Source organism: Salmo salar, chromosome ssa05 (assembly GCF_905237065.1).
Source record: "Salmo salar chromosome ssa05, Ssal_v3.1, whole genome shotgun sequence".
In the NCBI taxonomy this organism is placed as follows: Eukaryota; Metazoa; Chordata; class Actinopteri; order Salmoniformes; family Salmonidae; genus Salmo; species Salmo salar.
In genome coordinates this window covers 38,540,224-38,558,058 of record NC_059446.1, presented here as the reverse complement: position 1 = coordinate 38,558,058, position 17,835 = coordinate 38,540,224, and the positions used below count along the sequence as shown (strand labels likewise).

The window sequence follows — 17,835 nt, the reverse complement described above, 5'->3', positions numbered from 1 at the left end:
ACGCTCTGAATGTACAAATGGACAATCTGACAACGTTCTGAATTTACGAGCGCACTCTGGCACTCCAGATAGAATTTTAAGAACACACCTGATGTCTAACTAGTAATTTTACCTTATAGTTTGTTATGCTAACTAGCTTGCACGCGGTTGCATAGCAACGGCATCAACTTCCGGTAGACATGCTAAGAGCTAGTTCGCTCAACTGAAAGCATACTGTTCGTTTACAATATTCTAAAATGAAGTAATAGTATGTAGTATATACTCATTAAGAATGTAGTATGTTAGTATGGGTATTCGAGCACAGCTATGGTCATTGTGTCATGGCCGGGGACTCAGCTCTCTCTGGCTGTCTCTGGGAGAGAGGTGCTACAGCTGTCCTCCCTCTGTCTGCACTGCTCTTTTTAAACCAGGCCCTCACACATTGCATACCAACACACACATATGCTTGCATACCAATACTAACATATACACACTCACATACTCCCACACTTAGACACAGAGTAACAGACTTTATCCAAATAGACTCTCTCACAGCCATTCTAAGGAAATTACAAGCTACTGGCTATTCCCTCTTTCATTTAATGGAATGATGGCACCACAATGAGGCATCCCTGACATCACTATAGGCCCAACTGCTAGGTCATAACCCCACCCTAAACCACCAATCACAATAGAGAATGAATGGCAAAGCACCAATCACAATGGAGCGACACATAAAAGGGCCAGTCACAATAGAGACACACACTCGCTCCGCAGCAGGCCAGCCCTTTTAACAGAGACGACCCTAATAAAGGACTGTGGGGCTCCCTGTCTACTTTCAGAGCAGTAGGCCCAGATGACTGACTCACACTGCCACTGAGGACTGGTTTTGGGAAAGCTGTGTGTTACCCTGTCTAGCCTGAGGAGGGCGACGTGAGCTTCTAGAACCAGATCCGCTGGTTGCTGCTCCAGCTGGGAACATCCATACATACTGGCCTTGTGACTATCATGTCAAAACTACATGCTCATAGTCCTCTCACGCGCTACACACTGATCTAACTCTCTCACACACACACATAGCTGTGAGTATTGAGAGACCATGGCTATCTAACAATAAAACGGTTCCATCTAAACACACGTTGCTTTGCCTTTCTCACTTACTCTCTGTCACTCATTTACACACTCACTCACGTAATCACACTCTCCAGCACATCTGCAGACACAAACAATGAAACACACACTTACCGGCACTGTTTATACGGTTTATTTCCTCATCCGGCAGTAATTATAAGTCTCCTGTGTAATGTGTAACAGATGATCTTCTCACCACCCTGTCTGTGTCCCCATTTCCCCTGTCCCACACACACACATACATACATACATACACAGTTATAAACAAAGGTAATCACAGGCAGCATGTTGTGAGGCATTGTGCTGGGTTCTGGTCTAGACATCTCATTTCCTGGTGGGAAGGGAACTACAGGCCGAGAACCAAATTCGCCTCTCAACTCTGACTGGAGAACCAGTTGCACACAATGGAAAGAAACATAAGCCATATTGATCAATCATTCATTCAGAAATAAGGGTTAAAGGTTTAGGTCAATATCGGCACAAAATGAACATGTTCTTGATCAATTAGAAATGTATCTGTTGTTCTGACAGCATGCTCAGTTACTAACATAACTCAAATTGATTGCCCCCCCCCGCCCAATGTCCTCGCCCTGATTCTCTGACCCCCAAACCAGTGTCCTCGCCCTGATTCTCTGACCCCCCCCCAACCAGTGTCCTCGCCCTGATTCTCTGACCCCCCCCCAACCAGTGTCCTCGCCCTGATTCTCCGACCCCCCCCCAACCAGTGTGTGTTAGATCTCTGTTCTGAACACCCTGGGGTAGATGAGAGCAAGGTGCTAATTTAAAGCCACAGCTGCCTGCGTTTTTTCAGCAGGGATGAAGCTCTGTAAACCCCGGCACTGAACAAGTGAAAGGAACTGAGTTGCGTAACCTCTAATGTATCTCTCCATATTCCTCTCTCTCCTCCTCACTCTTTCTCCTCCTCTCGCTCTCTCCTCCTCCTCCTCGCTCTCTCCTCTTCCTCCCCAGACTCAGTGCTGTCCCTGTCACAGCTAGTGCTGGAGACCTGCTCGGTAACCCGTGTGTGTCAACAGAACCATGTGACTGTGTGTTGTAATGTGGTTAACAGCCATGGTTCATTCATTTGCATTTGCGTGCTTGTGTGTGCCTGTTTGCATCTGTGACCAGAGTCGAACTAACTGCCACCTTCATTCTAGGTCAACTCCAGAACCCACTACTATATCTCGCTGCTCGGTCCTCATGTCACACACACACGTACCGTGTACAACATGTACTGCTGTTAAGTTATTTTGCAGCAGGTGTTGCTTGAGGATTAATGGCTCTTACTTCTGATACATTTGCATACACAAGTCCACACACCCACAATCCCCCACTGATCTATATCATTCTAAATGGCCGCTTTAGCACAGCTGTCCGCCAAACGCAGGAGAATAAAGGGGAGAGGAGGAGAGGAGAAAAGGCTAGAATGATAAACGTGTCACATTGTCCACATTGTCCACAGGGAACAATCTGTCACACTCCATCTCTCTCTCTCCTCTCTCTGTCTCTCTCTCATATAGTGGTTTCACTGCTCTCACTCTTCCGTGTATTCCTGTCTCTCTGGTTATGTGCCACATCCTCTCTTTTGTTTCTATGTGGTCCTCTCCTCTCTCTTTATGCCGCTCTCCTGTCTCTCTTTATGCCGCTCTCCTGTCTCTCTTTATGCCGCTCTCCTGTCTCTCTTTATGCCGCTCTCCTGTCTCTCTTTATGCCGCTCTCCTGTCTCTCTTTATGCCGCTCTCCTGTCTCTCTTTATGCCGCTCTCCTGTCTCTCTTTATGCCGCTCTCCTGTCTCTCTTTATGCCGCTCTCCTGTCTCTCTTTATGCCGCTCTCCTGTCTCTCTTTATGCCGCTCTCCTGTCTCTCTTTATGCCGCTCTCCTGTCTCTCTTTATGCCGCTCTCCTGTCTCTCTTTATGCCGCTCTCCTGTCTCTCTTTATGCCGCTCTCCTGTCTCTCTTTATGCCGCTCTCCTGTCTCTCTTTATGCCGCTCTCCTGTCTCTCTCATATTCCTAGTACATGAATCTTCTCTGCTTCCTTCCACCCCCCCTCTTCTACATGTCCCCCCTCCTCACAGCCTCCAATCCTCCTCTGTTCCTTCCTGCTCCTCCCTCTCCCCTCCTCACAGCCTCCAATCCTCCTCTGTTCCTTCCTGCTCCTCCCTCTCCCCTCCTCACAGCCTCCAATCCTCCTCTGTTCCTTCCTGCTCCTCCCTCTCCCCTCCTCACAGCCTCCAATCCTCCTCTGTTCCTTCCTGCTCCTCCCTCTCCCCTCCTCACAGCTTCCAATCCTCCTCTGTTCCTTTCTGCTCCTCCCTCTCCCCTCCTCACAGCCTCCAATCCTCCTCTGTTCCTTCCTGCTCCTCCCTCTCCCCTCCTCACAGCCTCCAATCCTCCTCTGTTCCTTCCTGCTCCTCCCTCTCCCCTCCTCACAGCCTCCAATCCTCCTCTGTTCCTTCCTGCTCCTCCCTCTCCCCTCCTCACAGCCTCCAATCCTCCTCTGTTCCTTCCTGCTCCTCCCTCTCCCCTCCTCACAGCCTCCAATCCTCCTCTGTTCCTTCCTGCTCCTCCCTCTCCCCTCCTCACAGCTTCCAATCCTCCTCTGTTCCTTCCTGCTCCTCCCTCTCCCCTCCTCACAGCCTCCAATCCTCCTCTGTTCCTTCCTGCTCCTCCCTCTCCCCTCCTCACAGCTTCCAATCCTCCTCTGTTCCTTCCTGCTCCTCCCTCTCCCCTCCTCACAGCCTCCAATCCTCCTCTGTTCCTTCCTGCTCCTCCCTCTCCCCTCCTCACAGCCTCCAATCCTCCTCTGTTCCTTCCTGCTCCTCCCTCTCCCCTCCTCACAGCCTCCAATCCTCCTCTGTTCCTTCCTGCTCCGATCTCCTCCCACCCCCCTTTCTCCTCACAGCCTCCAATCCTCTGTTCCTTCCTCCACCTCCTCTCCTTCCGTCTCTCTGTGCCAGCAAGACCATGTGGTGTGGTAGTTATCTGACACATGTAGTGAAGGGTTCTGTACACACACACACACACACACACACACACACACACTAAGCCTTGCTCACATTAACGCCACTGCTCTGTGTGCATGCATACGTGCATGTGTCTCGTGTATGTGCATTTTGTTCTTTCTCCTGATCACCATTGAGAATACATGCTTGTGCATGTGTGTGTACTGTTGACCAATCAGCAGACAGTAGGTATTCCTCCAAACAGCCTGCCCTGGCCTGTGGTGAGTCAGTCACTTCTCTCTGTGTTTACATCCAAAGTGGCACCCTATTCCCTACATAGTGCACTACTTTTGATTAGATCCCTATGACCCCTTGTCAAAAGTAGTGCACTATATAGGGGATCGGGTGCCATTTTGGGACGTTGCCTGGTTGATGTTTGCAGTGAGAGGTTTGGTTTGGCCGTGTTGTCTTTACCCTGTACCGAACTGCATCCTGAATGGAACTGACCCGTCGCAAATATCCCTGTCTGTCGCATGTCTGTTACCGCCAGATGATCAACCCTGAATTGTCTGACCTCTCTTTCTTTCTTTTCAGCCAACCGAAGAGCTGGTCATGCAGTAACGAACATCCTGGCCAAAGAGTTGATGAAGGAGGACACCCCGCCCTCCTTCAGCAAACCGCTCAATAAGAAGACCAAGGCAGAACAGAAGGAGGAGCCTAGCATAGAGGGGGCGGGGTCACTAGATGATCTCTTAGAGGAAAGCCTATCACGGTCCAGTTAAAAAAAACGGGTAGAAGTTACCCCTTAGCCACAGATCTTGGATCAGCCTACCATACCCATATCCTAACCTTAACCATGGGGGCAGGGATACAGAAACTGATCTTAGATCAGTGTCTAGCAGCAACTTCCTCCTACTCTCCTTCGTAGGACCACGGGATTGGACAGACTGGGTCTGAAGGGGCCAATGGATGAGTGCGGGGCTCTCACCTTAACCACACTCCCAGGGTTTCGCAGGCTGGCTTGCTATTAGTCGCTTCCACGCTGAGGGAGGACTCTTGCTCTGCCGTATAAACGTACAGTATCAATGGTCAAGCGTCAGCATCTGCACACATCCACTGCACTCTGTCTATCGCTCATTCAGTCTCTTTCTCTATCAATTTCTCTCACACACACTGTCACTATCTATCCATCTACTTTCCTCTCTCTCTGAAGTACGTCTTGAGACAGTCCCACAGACACTTTATCAGAAGGGATCCTATTTTTTATCATTTTTTTCTCCAGAGGGATAGGATGGATTTCCCAATCTGGATGGTTGGACTGTCCTACCTATGTGGAAGCCCTGATGTTTTATAGAACATGTTTAGCTTTTTCCCAGGTTTGGTTTCAAACCTGTTAAATGTTGCTCTGTAATTGTCAAATATGCTGTATGTTTATAAAAGAAACAAGTGCCAACCAATACAACTTGAAGTTGCACATGTCAGCCCTCGTGTTGTCCAATAGGAGTTTGTGTTGGGTTAGGGTGGACCAAGGGATAGGTCTAAGTGTGTGTGTGCGCACGTGTTCCACAGTCCTCATCTCATTTCCCCGGTTCTTTATGTTCTCTCTGATTCACAGGGAGGAGTCACTATGTCGGTGATAAACAGACTATAGGGCCTTATTGGCCATTCTCAAAGGACGTCTCCACAAGCAGGAAATTGTGTGTGTGTCCAGAGCTACGTGTGTGTGTGTGTGTGTGTGGTTGTTTGTGCATTCATGTTGTGTGCGTGCGTGTGCGAGTTTGTGCTTGGGTATGCTCTGCCATCTGTAATTACTGTATGGTCCTGCCTCTGCCTGCCTGTCTGCCGTCATCATAAATGCTATATTTCCTAAACAGCGCTGTGGTCTTTCTGCTGAAGTTACAGCACACTGGAGACCTGCCCCCCAAAAAATGCTGAGACGAGTGTGTGTCCCCGAGTGTGTGTCGCCGTGCGTGTGTGTGTGCGCGCTTGCCCCTTTAGACTGCAACACCCGTTGCTGAATGTCTGGCCTTTCCGGTTTTGTATTTGTATTCAACATCAGCAAATGTTGCCGCCACAACGTTCGTGTAATCCAAGGAGAATGATAAGCAGTTCTGCCAGTTAACCCATGCTTTACCAATCCCTATGCAAACATGACATATCCCTACTGCTGATCTCAAGTCAGTCACAAACGGTTAGAGCATCTGCTTGAACAACTGTGGTTTCCCGTAAGCGCTGATCAGAGATCGGTTTGTACAGGTCTCTGGAATCGAGCCAAGCACAAGCTTGTTGGGCTTTTACCAGCACAACATATTGTTATTATCAAAGAGCTGAGAGATCGTTTCATGATAATAATCATTGCTTCCTGCAGTATATTTCAAAGGTATAAAAATGACAAATGTTACCGCAACGTCTGTGTGACTTAGCAACTTCAGTCAAGGGGCGACGAGGAAACATTCAGCCCTTAGATTGTAGTTGTTTGCCAGAAACAGAAGTATGACGTGTCGACCGTAAGACAACGTTCCTTGTGTGGATGAGTCATTTCAGGTGATCCTGTCCCTATTATTTAAGTGGTCTTTTAAAGGACGTTGAGGAAAGGTTGAAAAAACATCACTGGAAAATAATCCAATTTTCTGGCCTGATTTTATAATTTTCTAGATTTTTTCATTTTTTCATTTTTTTTCTTTTTATAAGAGCTTGTTTTCTATGTGAATTTTTACTCTTGTTTTAATGGACGTTAAAAGTAGAGGTTCAAGTTGATTTCCGGAGATATCACTGTGGTAATATGTATTAGATTATGTAATTCGTTTGTGCTGTCCGCTACCATTAAAATGACTTCAATAACAATGTGTCTGAGGATTCTTTTGTACAACAGAATCTGTTCACTATGACGTCAAATACAGACCTCTGTTCCTGGGTCTCAGCCAGTGGAAATTTCATCTGAGGTACACATCTCTGCACTCCAGGGTTTAGAGAGTGGGGGGGGGAATGCTAGTCTATACTAGATCACAGAACACATACAAAGTCCATTTGGAAGAGCTAATACAGAAGCTACGCAAAGTCAGAGACTTTACAGACATATGCTGTATCAACATACACATTCTTTCCTGCTGTGGTAAATTCCGTTGTTGTGGCTGTGTTTCTTCTGTGGGTCCAGGTCCCTGAAGTACGCTGGTGAGTTTTCCACAGACCTCTGCCAGCCAACGTTCCACAGATCCCAATGAACCCTCGCTGGATGAGCACCAGACCATGTGTGAGCGAGAGAGATATTTGCCTGTTTATTTTCTTAATACTCCTCTCCCGAATGGTTAGATAGTGGTTGAGGCCTGTGGTGGGATTGAGGTCTGACTATTCAATCAGGTTAAGTCATGATTCCCAATAATCTACTCGCACCCCCTCAGTCAGCCACCCGGAACCAGCTAAGAGATCCATGGTTTCTCTTGACCAACAAAAGATGACCGCAAGCACCATCGCCATTATGGCTCTAGGCCCATATTTAGGAGTGTTGATCTAGGACCAGTTCTGCCTTTTTTTAAATCATAATTAATTAGATGGGGGACCTGATCCTAGATCAGCTCTCCTACTCGGGACACTTCATACATACGGAATTCTGCTCAACCCGCTAGGTTGAATTTGGGGGCGTGTGTTCCGAGGGTTTAATACAACCGAAATAGTCTACCACTCTTAGGTCAATAGCCGTTGGGTGGAGAACACATTATTTCATTCAACTTCCACTGTCCTCCAAGAGTGGCTGACTATGAGAGAGCCTAATTTCCCATAAGAAATGAAAGACCGAGTAGGGGAGGATGTTCTCTGACACATTTTGTCTTCAGTAAGGCAGGGAAGATAATATAGTGTTCTGTCCTCCACCTTTCACCTCATTAAGACTGGTGTTGATTTAACCAAGACCTCCCTCTCTCCCTTTCATCCTTTATAGCTCTGTTGTGACCAGAGACATGTGCCGGCCATATTAAACTAGACTAGTGCTTTTGGACAAACGGTAAACGAGTCCGTGTGTTTGTGCTTCCTGTATATCTCTTTGCGCTCAGCCGTGGCTTGTCATTCTTCCCCTCTCTCTCCTTTTTGAAGACAGAAATAACAGTCCGGTTATTCTCTCGGCATCTGATCTGAGTCAGACGCAACCCACATGAGGCCTAACTGTCGTCTCTGGTCTGTCTTTATACGTTTGGTTAAGTGTGCCCTTGTCTTTTTTTTAATGGTATATTTTTTTTTTGGTGTGTTTTGCTCTGGGAATGACGTGGACAATGTGGCGAAGCTAAATGTGTGTGCGCGCTGGGAGTAGTCCGTAGTTGTTCAGTGTGTTTGTGAGGTTGGGGGATTGGCGTGTGGGTCAGGAGGGAATGTCCAGACCACAGATTAGATTACCTTTCATCTAGATCTGTCTTGTCCCGGTCTCTGTATGGAGCCGTAGTTATTCTGGTAGACCGCGGAGGTAACCCGCCATCTTCCTCCTCCTCAAAGACCGACCCCATCCATCCTTCACTCCCACCTTGACCTCTGACCTCATACAGCAGCCCCCTGCATTCCTTTACCATCTGTCTCCCTCTCTCTCTCCAACCCTCTCACACTCACCTCATCCACCCACTTCTGCTGAGGTCTTCGTTTTCCCTGAGTATACCAACATGAATCTGTGTGGTTAATGTGAGAAGTGTGTGTGTGTGTGTGTGTGTGCGTGTCAGCTATGATATTTGTCTATAGAAAGAACTGGGTGTGTCCGAGAGAAGACGATGGAGGGTAGAGAGAAAAAGAGTGAAAAAGAGCAAGAGCTGCCCATGATGAAGTGATTAGCCATCTGACAAAGGAGAGATGGAGTGTGTGTATGTGTTCTCAAGTGAGTGTCTCTGAATGTGGGATGTGTGTTCTTTTTATTGGGTGAGTGTATACAGTGTGTCTAAAGGTGAACAACTGTTGGCTTTGTGGCTGTTTGCATGTTGCGTCATCATTTGAATGTAATCCTGTATGGGTGTTTGAACGTTGTACCCAGATGAACCACCAATAGACAGTGAAGCATCTCATTGTTTGCCATTGACGAAGTCGTGTCTATATGTTTTTAAGTTTGTGTGTGTTCTGGTTCCTAAGAATGTATCTTATTGTTCCTGTCCCTGGTGCCTACCTCCATACCACATCCTCATCCCACATGAAACTATCTGTGCCATTCTGAGTATCAATCTTAAAGCTATAAACTCAATTCCTCCAGACTGTCTCATTACTAGAAGCTAGGAGTCTCCTACAGTATCTTTGTGGCTAACTTGGCCTTTTAGTACAAGATCTCCTTCCCTTCCTCACTAAGATGTTGTTTTGAGGAGGGTGGGGGGGGGGGGGGTGTGTGTGTGTGTGTGTGTGTGGTGTAGAGGGTGGGCGGGTATTGCAGCACAGAAACAGAAGGGAAGTTGGGGACAAAGCGGAGGTGGGGTATGATCCATGGCCAGACGACGCATTGCCATCCGCATTGATACTGTAATGAGCCCTAGGGAGCCGAGGACCAATCAGAACGCAGAGGCTCGGTTCTCAGGGCCTGTGATTGGCTGGCTGGGGGTTCTGTCGGTCAGTCTCCAGGTAGCAGACTGGACGAACTGGAGAATATCCCCCCCCAGGAGGGAGAATGGATGGAGGCGATGTGATCTCACTACAGGAGGAGAACGGGATAAACACACCTTTCTCCCTCCTCTCTCTGCCTCTGTTTTTATCCTGTTACCTCTATCCATCCTCTCTTCCTGTCATTATTCCCTTTCCCCTATTACCTATCCCCTTCTTTATATTTTTCTCCTTCCACGTCTCTCTCTGTCCCTCTCTTTGTTTTTCTCTGGCTGCTAAGGAGCAGCAAGATTGCAGGCAGGGCTCAGTTTGAAATCAGCATAACTCTTTCTCTTGCAGGTCCCACTCAGAACAACCTTGGCACTCTATGGTCTCTCGCAGACTCTCTCAATTCAATTCAAGGGCTTTATTGGCATGGGAAACATGTTTGCATAGCCAAAGCAAGTGAAATGGATAATAAACAAAAGTGACATAAGCATAAAGTAACAGTAAACATTACACTCTCAAAAGTTCTCTCTCTCGTTGACATTCTGAGAGAAGCATAATAAAGCTTGAGTTTGTTTAGAATGCCTTGTTTGTACTTTTTCCTCTCCCTGGGAGAAAGAGGGTATGTTTTGGCATTATCTTATTCCAAATACCCACTACAGCAGGATGTTGTTCCAGAGAAAGCGAGACAAAGGGGGTAGTGCTGACTGATGAAAAATAATATCTTGGCTGACCTGCCTGGAATGGATGGCGGTTCCGAAAGTGTGTGTGTGTTTGTGTACAGAGACCCATTCTGTGTCTCTCTCCCTTCCTGCCTCAGTCATCATGTATTCTCTGATGAAATTATCCAGCTCCTTGTACAAAAGGTTTTACAAGACCTAGAATTTATGCACAATTAGCACTGGCCTCCAAATGTCAACGATTCGCTCTGCCACCACCAAACTGAGTGACTTCTCCAATGCCGTCTAGGTTCCCTCTGTTTCCTCCTCATATCCCACCTTACATAAGCAGCAGAGAATTCAAAAAAAGTATGCTTGCGTGGCAATTTATTTCTTATGTACTGCACTAATAGGGTGCCGTTGGTGACTCGGACTAGATCAACTACAATCTCTCTCGTATCACATGTGGAGCATGTTTCATTTCATAAAAATACAAAGCAAGAGGAATCCGCGGGTTGTCGTATATATTGATGACATGTTCGTCATGCATTAACGTGATGTGACGTATCCATCTCTAAAGACGCTGTGTCGAGGGGATTGATAGCGCTGCACTGCGGAGAAAAGCTGGCCAATTATATTCTAGTGCTTTCCCGCCCGTGATTCTCTCCACGGGGAGCGTGCGGGAACAAAGTCAACTTGGCCTACATATTCACATTCGCTTTGAATTTGAGCGAATACCATCCATGCACTCTGAAAATTACTTTTTAATGTTTGTGCAGTATGTTAGATCTGAGGGCGTAGAATGTAGACCAGCATGACATCCTTTTATACAGTGGTGGGAAAATTACCCAAGTGAAGTGATCCTGTAAAATACTACTTGAGTAGAAGTCTAAAAGTATTTGGTTTTAAATATACTTAAGTATCAAAAGTGAAATTGTAAATAATTTCAAATTGCTTATATTAAGCAAACCAAACGACGTTTATTTTTATTTATTTTAATCTACAGATGCCCAGAAGCACTACATTTACAAATGAAGCATTTGTGTTTAGTGAGTCCGCCAGATCAGAGACAGGAGAGCTGACCAAGGGTGTTCTCTTGATACGTGTGTGAATTGGACCATTTTCCTATCCTGCTAAGCATTCAAAATGTACTTTTGGGTGTCAGGGAAAATGTATGGAGTAAAAAGTATATTTTCTTTAGGAATGTAGTGAATTAAAAGTAAAAGTTGTCAAAAATATAAATAGTAAAGTACAGATACCCCAAAACAACTACTTAAGTAGTACTTAAGTGAAAATACTTTTAAGTACTTTACACCCCTGCTTTCATAAAACATGTGATCCATAGCCGTGGATGTAGGGGTCCTGAGGCTGCTACAGTACCCCCTGAAAAATCTGAATACATTTTTTTTAAAATATTGATTAAAAAAGAAATGGGATGACAATGCATGAACCTAAAAGCTAGGAGGTTATTTTCATGAGTAGATCTGTATGAGGATCAAATCAAATCCCACTGCTTTTGTCTGACTCCTCTGCTGCTTTAGATTGGAATACCCAAACCTCACCACTCCACCATCCCCTCTAACTAAATCTGTTTCACTTCTCAAATGTAGAAACACATTTAGATTTGAGCATTCATCCTAATCCTAATGCCACAGCTCATCCCACAGGATCAGTTCTGTTGCACAGAGATTTCTCTCCCAAATGTCAGTGTTTTTATTTCTGCTATTAGAAGGGGAAAGATCTCTCTCTTTCACCACAGCAGGCTGAACTGAGGAAGGATGCCATTAGAATAGCAATAAGACCCAAAGGTCACACAGGCACATTCAGCGCTGTAACTCACACACACACACAATGCAGTAAATCCCACACACTTATTATGCCAAGGGTCAAGGATATGGGCGATTAATAGTAGTGATGATAGTAGAAGTAGTAGCATAAGCATTAAATGTTATAAGTGATCGAGCTATCCGTAGTACTATTGATGATGTTAGTGGTGTTATAGTGGTAGAACTGTTGATGTTAGTGGTGTTATAGTGGTAGTGCTACTAATGATGTTAGTGGTGTTATAGTGGTAGTGCTACTGATGTTAGCGGTGTTGTTGTACTGCTACTGATGATGATAGTATTGTTATAGTAGTAGTGCTACTGATGATGTTAGTGGTGTTATAGTGGTAGCGCTACTGATAGCAGTGGTATAGTGGTAGTGCTATTGATGATGTTAGCGGTGTTATAGTGGTAGTGCTACTGATGATGTTAGTGATAGTGCTATTGATGATGTTAGCGGTGTTATAGTGGTAGTGCTACTGATCATGTTAACGGTGTTATAGTGATAGTGCTACTGATGATGTTAGTGGTGTTATAGTGGTTGTGCTACTGATTATAGCGGTGTTATACTGGTAGTGCTATTGATGATGTTAGTGGTGTTATAGTGGTAGTGCTACTGATTGTGTTATAGTGGTAGTGCTACTGATGATGTTAACGGTTTTATAGTTGTAGTGCTACTGATGATGTTAGCGGTGTTATAGTGGTAGTGCTACTGATGATGTTAGTGGTGTTATAGTGGTAGTGCTACTGATTGTGTTAGTGTTACTGATGATGTTAGTGGTGTTATAGTGGTAGTGCTACTGATCATGTTAGCGGTGTTATAGTGGTAGTGCTACTGATGATGTTAGCGGTGTTTTAGTGGTAGTGCTACTGATGATGTTAGCGGTGTTATAGTGGAAGTGCTACTGATGTTAGCGGTGTTATAGTGGTAGTGCTATTGATGATGATAGTGGTGTTATATTGGTAGTGCTATTGATGATGATAGTGGTGTTATATTGGTAGTGCTACTGATGATGTTAGTGGTGTTATAGTGGTAGTGCTACTGATGATGTTAGTGGTAGTGCTACTGATGATGTTAGTGGTAGTGCTACTGATGATGTTAGCGGTGTTACAGTGGTAGTGCTACTGGTGGTGTGGTAGTGCTACTGATGATATTAGTGGTGTTATAGTGGTAGTGCTACTGATGATATTAGTGGTGTTATAGTGGTAGTGCTACTGATGAATATAGCGGTGTTATAGTGGTAGTGCTACTGATGGTGGTAGTGCTACTGATGATGATAGCGGTGTTATATTGGTAGTGCTACTGATGATGTTAGTGGTGTTATATTGGTAGTGCTACTGATGGTGGTAGTGCTACTGATGATGATAGTGGTGTTATAGTGGCAGTGCTTCTGATGATGATAGTGGTGTTATATTGGTAGTGCTATTGATGATGTTAGTGGTGTTTATAGTGGAAGTGCTACTGATGATGTTAGCGGTGTTATAGTGGAAGTGCTACTGATGACGTTAGCGGTGTTATAGTGGTAGTGCTACTGATGATGTTAGCAGTGTTATAGTGGAAGTGCTACTGATGTTAGCGGTGTTGTTGTAGTGCTACTGAAGATGATAGTATTGTTATAGTGGTAGTGCTACTGATGATGTTAGTGGTGTTATAGTGGTAGTGCTATTGATGATGTTAGTGGTGTTATAGTGGTAGCGCTACTGATGTTAGCGGTGTTTTAGTGGTAGTGCTACTGATGTTAGCGGTGTTATAGTGGTAGTGCTATTTATGATGATAGTGGTGTTATATTGGTAGTGCTACTGATGATGTTAGCGGTGTTATAGTGGTAGTGCTACTGATGTTAGCGGTGTTATAGTGGTAGTGCTACTGATGATGTTAGCGGTGTTATAGTGGTAGTGCTACTGATGTTAGCGGTGTTATAGTGGTAGTGCTACTGATGATGTTAGCGGTGTTATATTGGAAGTGCTACTGATGTTAGCGGTGTTATAGTGGTAGTGCTATTTATGATGATAGTGGTGTTATATTGGTAGTGCTACTGATGATGTTAGCGGTGTTATAGTGGTAGTGCTTCTGATGATGTTAGCGGTTTTATAGTGGTAGTGCTTCTGATGATGTTAGCGGTGTTATAGTGGTAGTGCTACTGATGATGTTAGTTGTGTTATAGTGGTAGTGCTACTGATGAGGATAGTGGTGTTATAGTGGTTGTGCTACTTATTATAGTGGTAGTGCTATTGATGATAGTGGTGTTATAGTGGTAGTGCTACTGATAATGTTAGCGGTGTTATAGTGGTAGTGCTACTGATAATGTTAGTGATAGTGCTATTGATGATGTTAGCGTTGTTGTAGTGGTGTGGGAGTGCTACTGATGTTAGTGGTGCTGTAGTTGTAGTGCTACTGATGATGATAGCGGTGTTATAGTGGTAGTGCTACTGATGATGTTAGTGGTGTTATAGTTGTTGTGCTACTAATTATAGCGGTGTTATAGTCGTAGTGCTATTGATGATAGTGGTGTTATAGTGATAGTGCTATTGATGATGTTAGCGGTGTTATAGTGGTAGTGCTACTGATGATGTTAGCGGTGTTATAGTGGTAGTGCTACTGATGATGTTAGTTGTGTTAAATTGGAAGTGCTATTGATGATGTTAGCGGTCTTGTAGTGGTAGTGCTACTTATGATGTTAGTGGTGTTATAGTGGTAGTGCTACTGATGATGATGATAGTGGTGTTATAGTGGTAGTGCTACTGATGATGTTAGCGGTGTTATAGTGGTAGTGCTACTGATGATGTTAGCGGTGTTATAGTGGTAGTGCTACTGATGATGTTAGTTGTGTTAAATTGGAAGTGCTATTGATGATGTTAGCGGTCTTGTAGTGGTAGTGCTACTGATGATGTTAGTGGTGTTATAGTGGTAGTGCTACTGATGATGTTAGTGGTGTTATAGTGGTAGTGCTGCTGATGATGTTAGTGGTGTTATAGTGGTATTGCTATTGATGATAGAGGTGTTTTAGTGGTAGTGCTACTGATGATGTTAGTGGTGTTATAGTGGTAGTGCTACTGATGATGTTAGTGGTGTTATAGTGGTAGTGCTACTGATAATGTTAGCGGTGTTATTGTGGAAGTGCTACTGATGATGTTAGCGGTGTTATAGTGGTAGTGCTACTGATGATGTTAGTTGTGTTAAAGTGGTAGTGCTATTAATGATGTTAGCGGTCTTGTAGTGGTAGTGCTACTGATGATGTTAGTGGTGTTATAGTGGAAGTGCAATTGAGGATGTTAGCGGTGTTATAGTGGTAGTGCTACTGATGATGTTAGTTGTGTTAAATTGGAAGTGCTATTGATGATGTTAGCGGTCTTGTAGTGGTAGTGCTACTGATGATGTTAGTGGTGTTATAGTGGTAGTGCTACTGATGATGATAGTGGTGTTATAGTGGTAGTGCTACTGATGATGTTAGCGGTGTTATAGTGGTAGTGCTACTGATGATGTTAGCGGTGTTATAGTGGTAGTGCTACTGATGATGTTAGTTGTGTTAAATTGGAAGTGCTATTGATGATGTTAGCGGTCTTGTAGTGGTAGTGCTACTGATGATGTTAGTGGTGTTATAGTGGTAGTGCTACTGATGATGTTAGTGGTGTTATAGTGGTAGTGCTGCTGATGATGTTAGTGGTGTTATAGTGGTAGTGCTACTGATAATGTTAGCGGTGTTATTGTGGAAGTGCTACTGATGATGTTAGCGGTGTTATAGTGGTCGTGCTACTGATGATGTTAGTTGTGTTAAAGTGGTAGTGCTATTGATGATGTTAGCGGTCTTGTAGTGGTAGTGCTACTGATGATGTTAGTGGTGTTATAGTGGAAGTGCAATTGAGGATGTTAGCGGTGTTATAGTGGTAGTGCTACTGATGATGTTAGTGATTGTGCTATTGATGATGTTAGCGGTGTTATAGTGGTAGTGCTATTGATGATAGTGGTGTTATAGTGGTAGTGCTACTGATGATGTTAGCAGTGTTATAGTGGAAGTGCTACTGATGACGTTAGCGGTGTTATAGTGGTAGTGCTACTGATGATGTTAGTGGTGTTATAGTGGTAGTGCTACTGATGATGTTAGCGGTGTTATAGTGGTAGTGCTACTGATGATGTTAGTGGTGTTATAGTGGTAGTGCTGCTGATGATGTTAGCGGTGTTGTAGTGGTGTGGGAGTGCTACTGATGTTAGTGGTGCTGTAGTTGTAGTGCTACTGATGATGATAGCGGTGTTATAGTGGTAGTGCTACTGATGATGTTAGTGGTGTTATAGTGGTTGTGCTACTGATGATGTTAGTGGTGTTATAGTGGTATTGCTATTGATGTTAGCGGTGTTATTGTGGAAGTGCTACTGATGATGTTAGCGGTGTTATAGTGGTAGTGCTACTGATGATGTTAGTTGTGTTAAATTGGAAGTGCTATTGATGATGTTAGCGGTCTTGTAGTGGTAGTGCTACTGATGATGTTAGTGGTGTTATAGTGGTAGTCCTACTGATGATGTTAGCGGTGTTATAGTGGTAGTGCTACTGATGATGTTAGTGGTAGTGCTGCTGATGATGTTAGCGGTGTTGTAGTGGTGTGGGAGTGCTACTGATGTTAGTGGTGCTGTAGTTGTAGTGCTACTGATGATGATAGCGGTGTTATAGTGGTAGTGCTACTGATGATGTTAGTGGTGTTATAGTGGTTGTGCTACTGATGATGTTAGCGGTGTTATAGTGGTAGTGCTACTGATGATGTTAGTTGTGTTATAGTGGTAGTCCTACTGATGATGTTAGCGGTGTTATAGTGGTAGTGCTACTGATGATGTTAGTGGTGTTATAGTGGTAGTGCTGCTGATGATGTTAGCGGTGTTGTAGTGGTGTGGGAGTGCTACTGATGTTAGTGGTGCTGTAGTTGTAGTGCTACTGATGATGATAGCGGTGTTATAGTGGTAGTGCTACTGATGATGTTAGTGGTGTTCTAGTGGTAGTGCTACTGATGATGTTAGTGGTGTTATAGTGGTAGTGCTACTGATAATGTTAGCGGTGTTATTGTGGAAGTGCTACTGATGATGTTAGCGGTGTTATAGTGGTAGTGCTACTGATGATGTTAGTTGTGTTAAAGTGGTAGTGCTATTGATGATGTTAGCGGTCTTGTAGTGGTAGTGCTACTGATGATGTTAGTGGTGTTATAGTGGTAGTGCTACTGATTATAGCGGTGTTATAGTGGTATTGCTATTGATGATAGTGGTGTTATAGTGGTAGTGCTACTGATGATGTTAGTGGTGTTATAGTGGAAGTGCTACTGATTATGTTAGCGGTGTTATAGTGGTAGTGCTACTGATGATGTTAGTGATTGTGCTATTGATGATGTTAGCGGTGTTATAGTGGTAGTGCTATTGATGATAGTGGTGTTATAGTGGTAGTGCTTCTGATGATGTTAGCGGTTTTATAGTGGTAGTGCTTCTGATGATGTTAGCGGTGTTATAGTGGTAGTGCTACTGATGATGTTAGCGGTGTTATAGTGGTAGTGCTACTGATGATGTTAGCGGTGTTATAGTGGTAGTGCTACTGATGATAGTGGTGTTATAGTGGTAGTGCTACTGATGATGTTAGTGGTGTTATAGTGGTAGTGCTACTGATGATGTTAGCGGTGTTATAGTGGTAGTGCTACTGATGATGTTAGTGGTGTTATAGTGGTAGTGCTGCTGATGATGTTAGCGGTGTTGTAGTGGTGTGGGAGTGCTACTGATGTTAGTGGTGCT

The 17,835-nt window shown here is 44.5% G+C and overlaps 1 protein-coding gene across 5 annotated transcripts in view; it reads left to right on the top strand.

Moving 5' to 3' along the window:
- Positions 1-6,898, top strand: part of LOC106604875 (protein diaphanous homolog 1) — a 137,486-nt gene extending 130,588 nt beyond the window's left edge. For 2 of the 5 annotated variants that reach the window (XM_014199962.2, XM_014199961.2), the window contains 2 exons: positions 2,080-2,130; positions 4,649-6,898. In XM_014199962.2, coding sequence (XP_014055437.2) covers positions 2,080-2,130; positions 4,649-4,836 — 239 coding nt within the window. In that variant the 3' untranslated portion in view covers positions 4,837-6,898. Of the gene's footprint in view, positions 1-2,079; positions 2,157-4,648 lie in introns of all 5 variants that reach the window. The other 3 variants (XM_014199965.2, XM_014199964.2, XM_014199963.2) reach the window with 3 other exon arrangements.
- Positions 6,899-17,835: the final 10,937 nt, after the last annotated feature.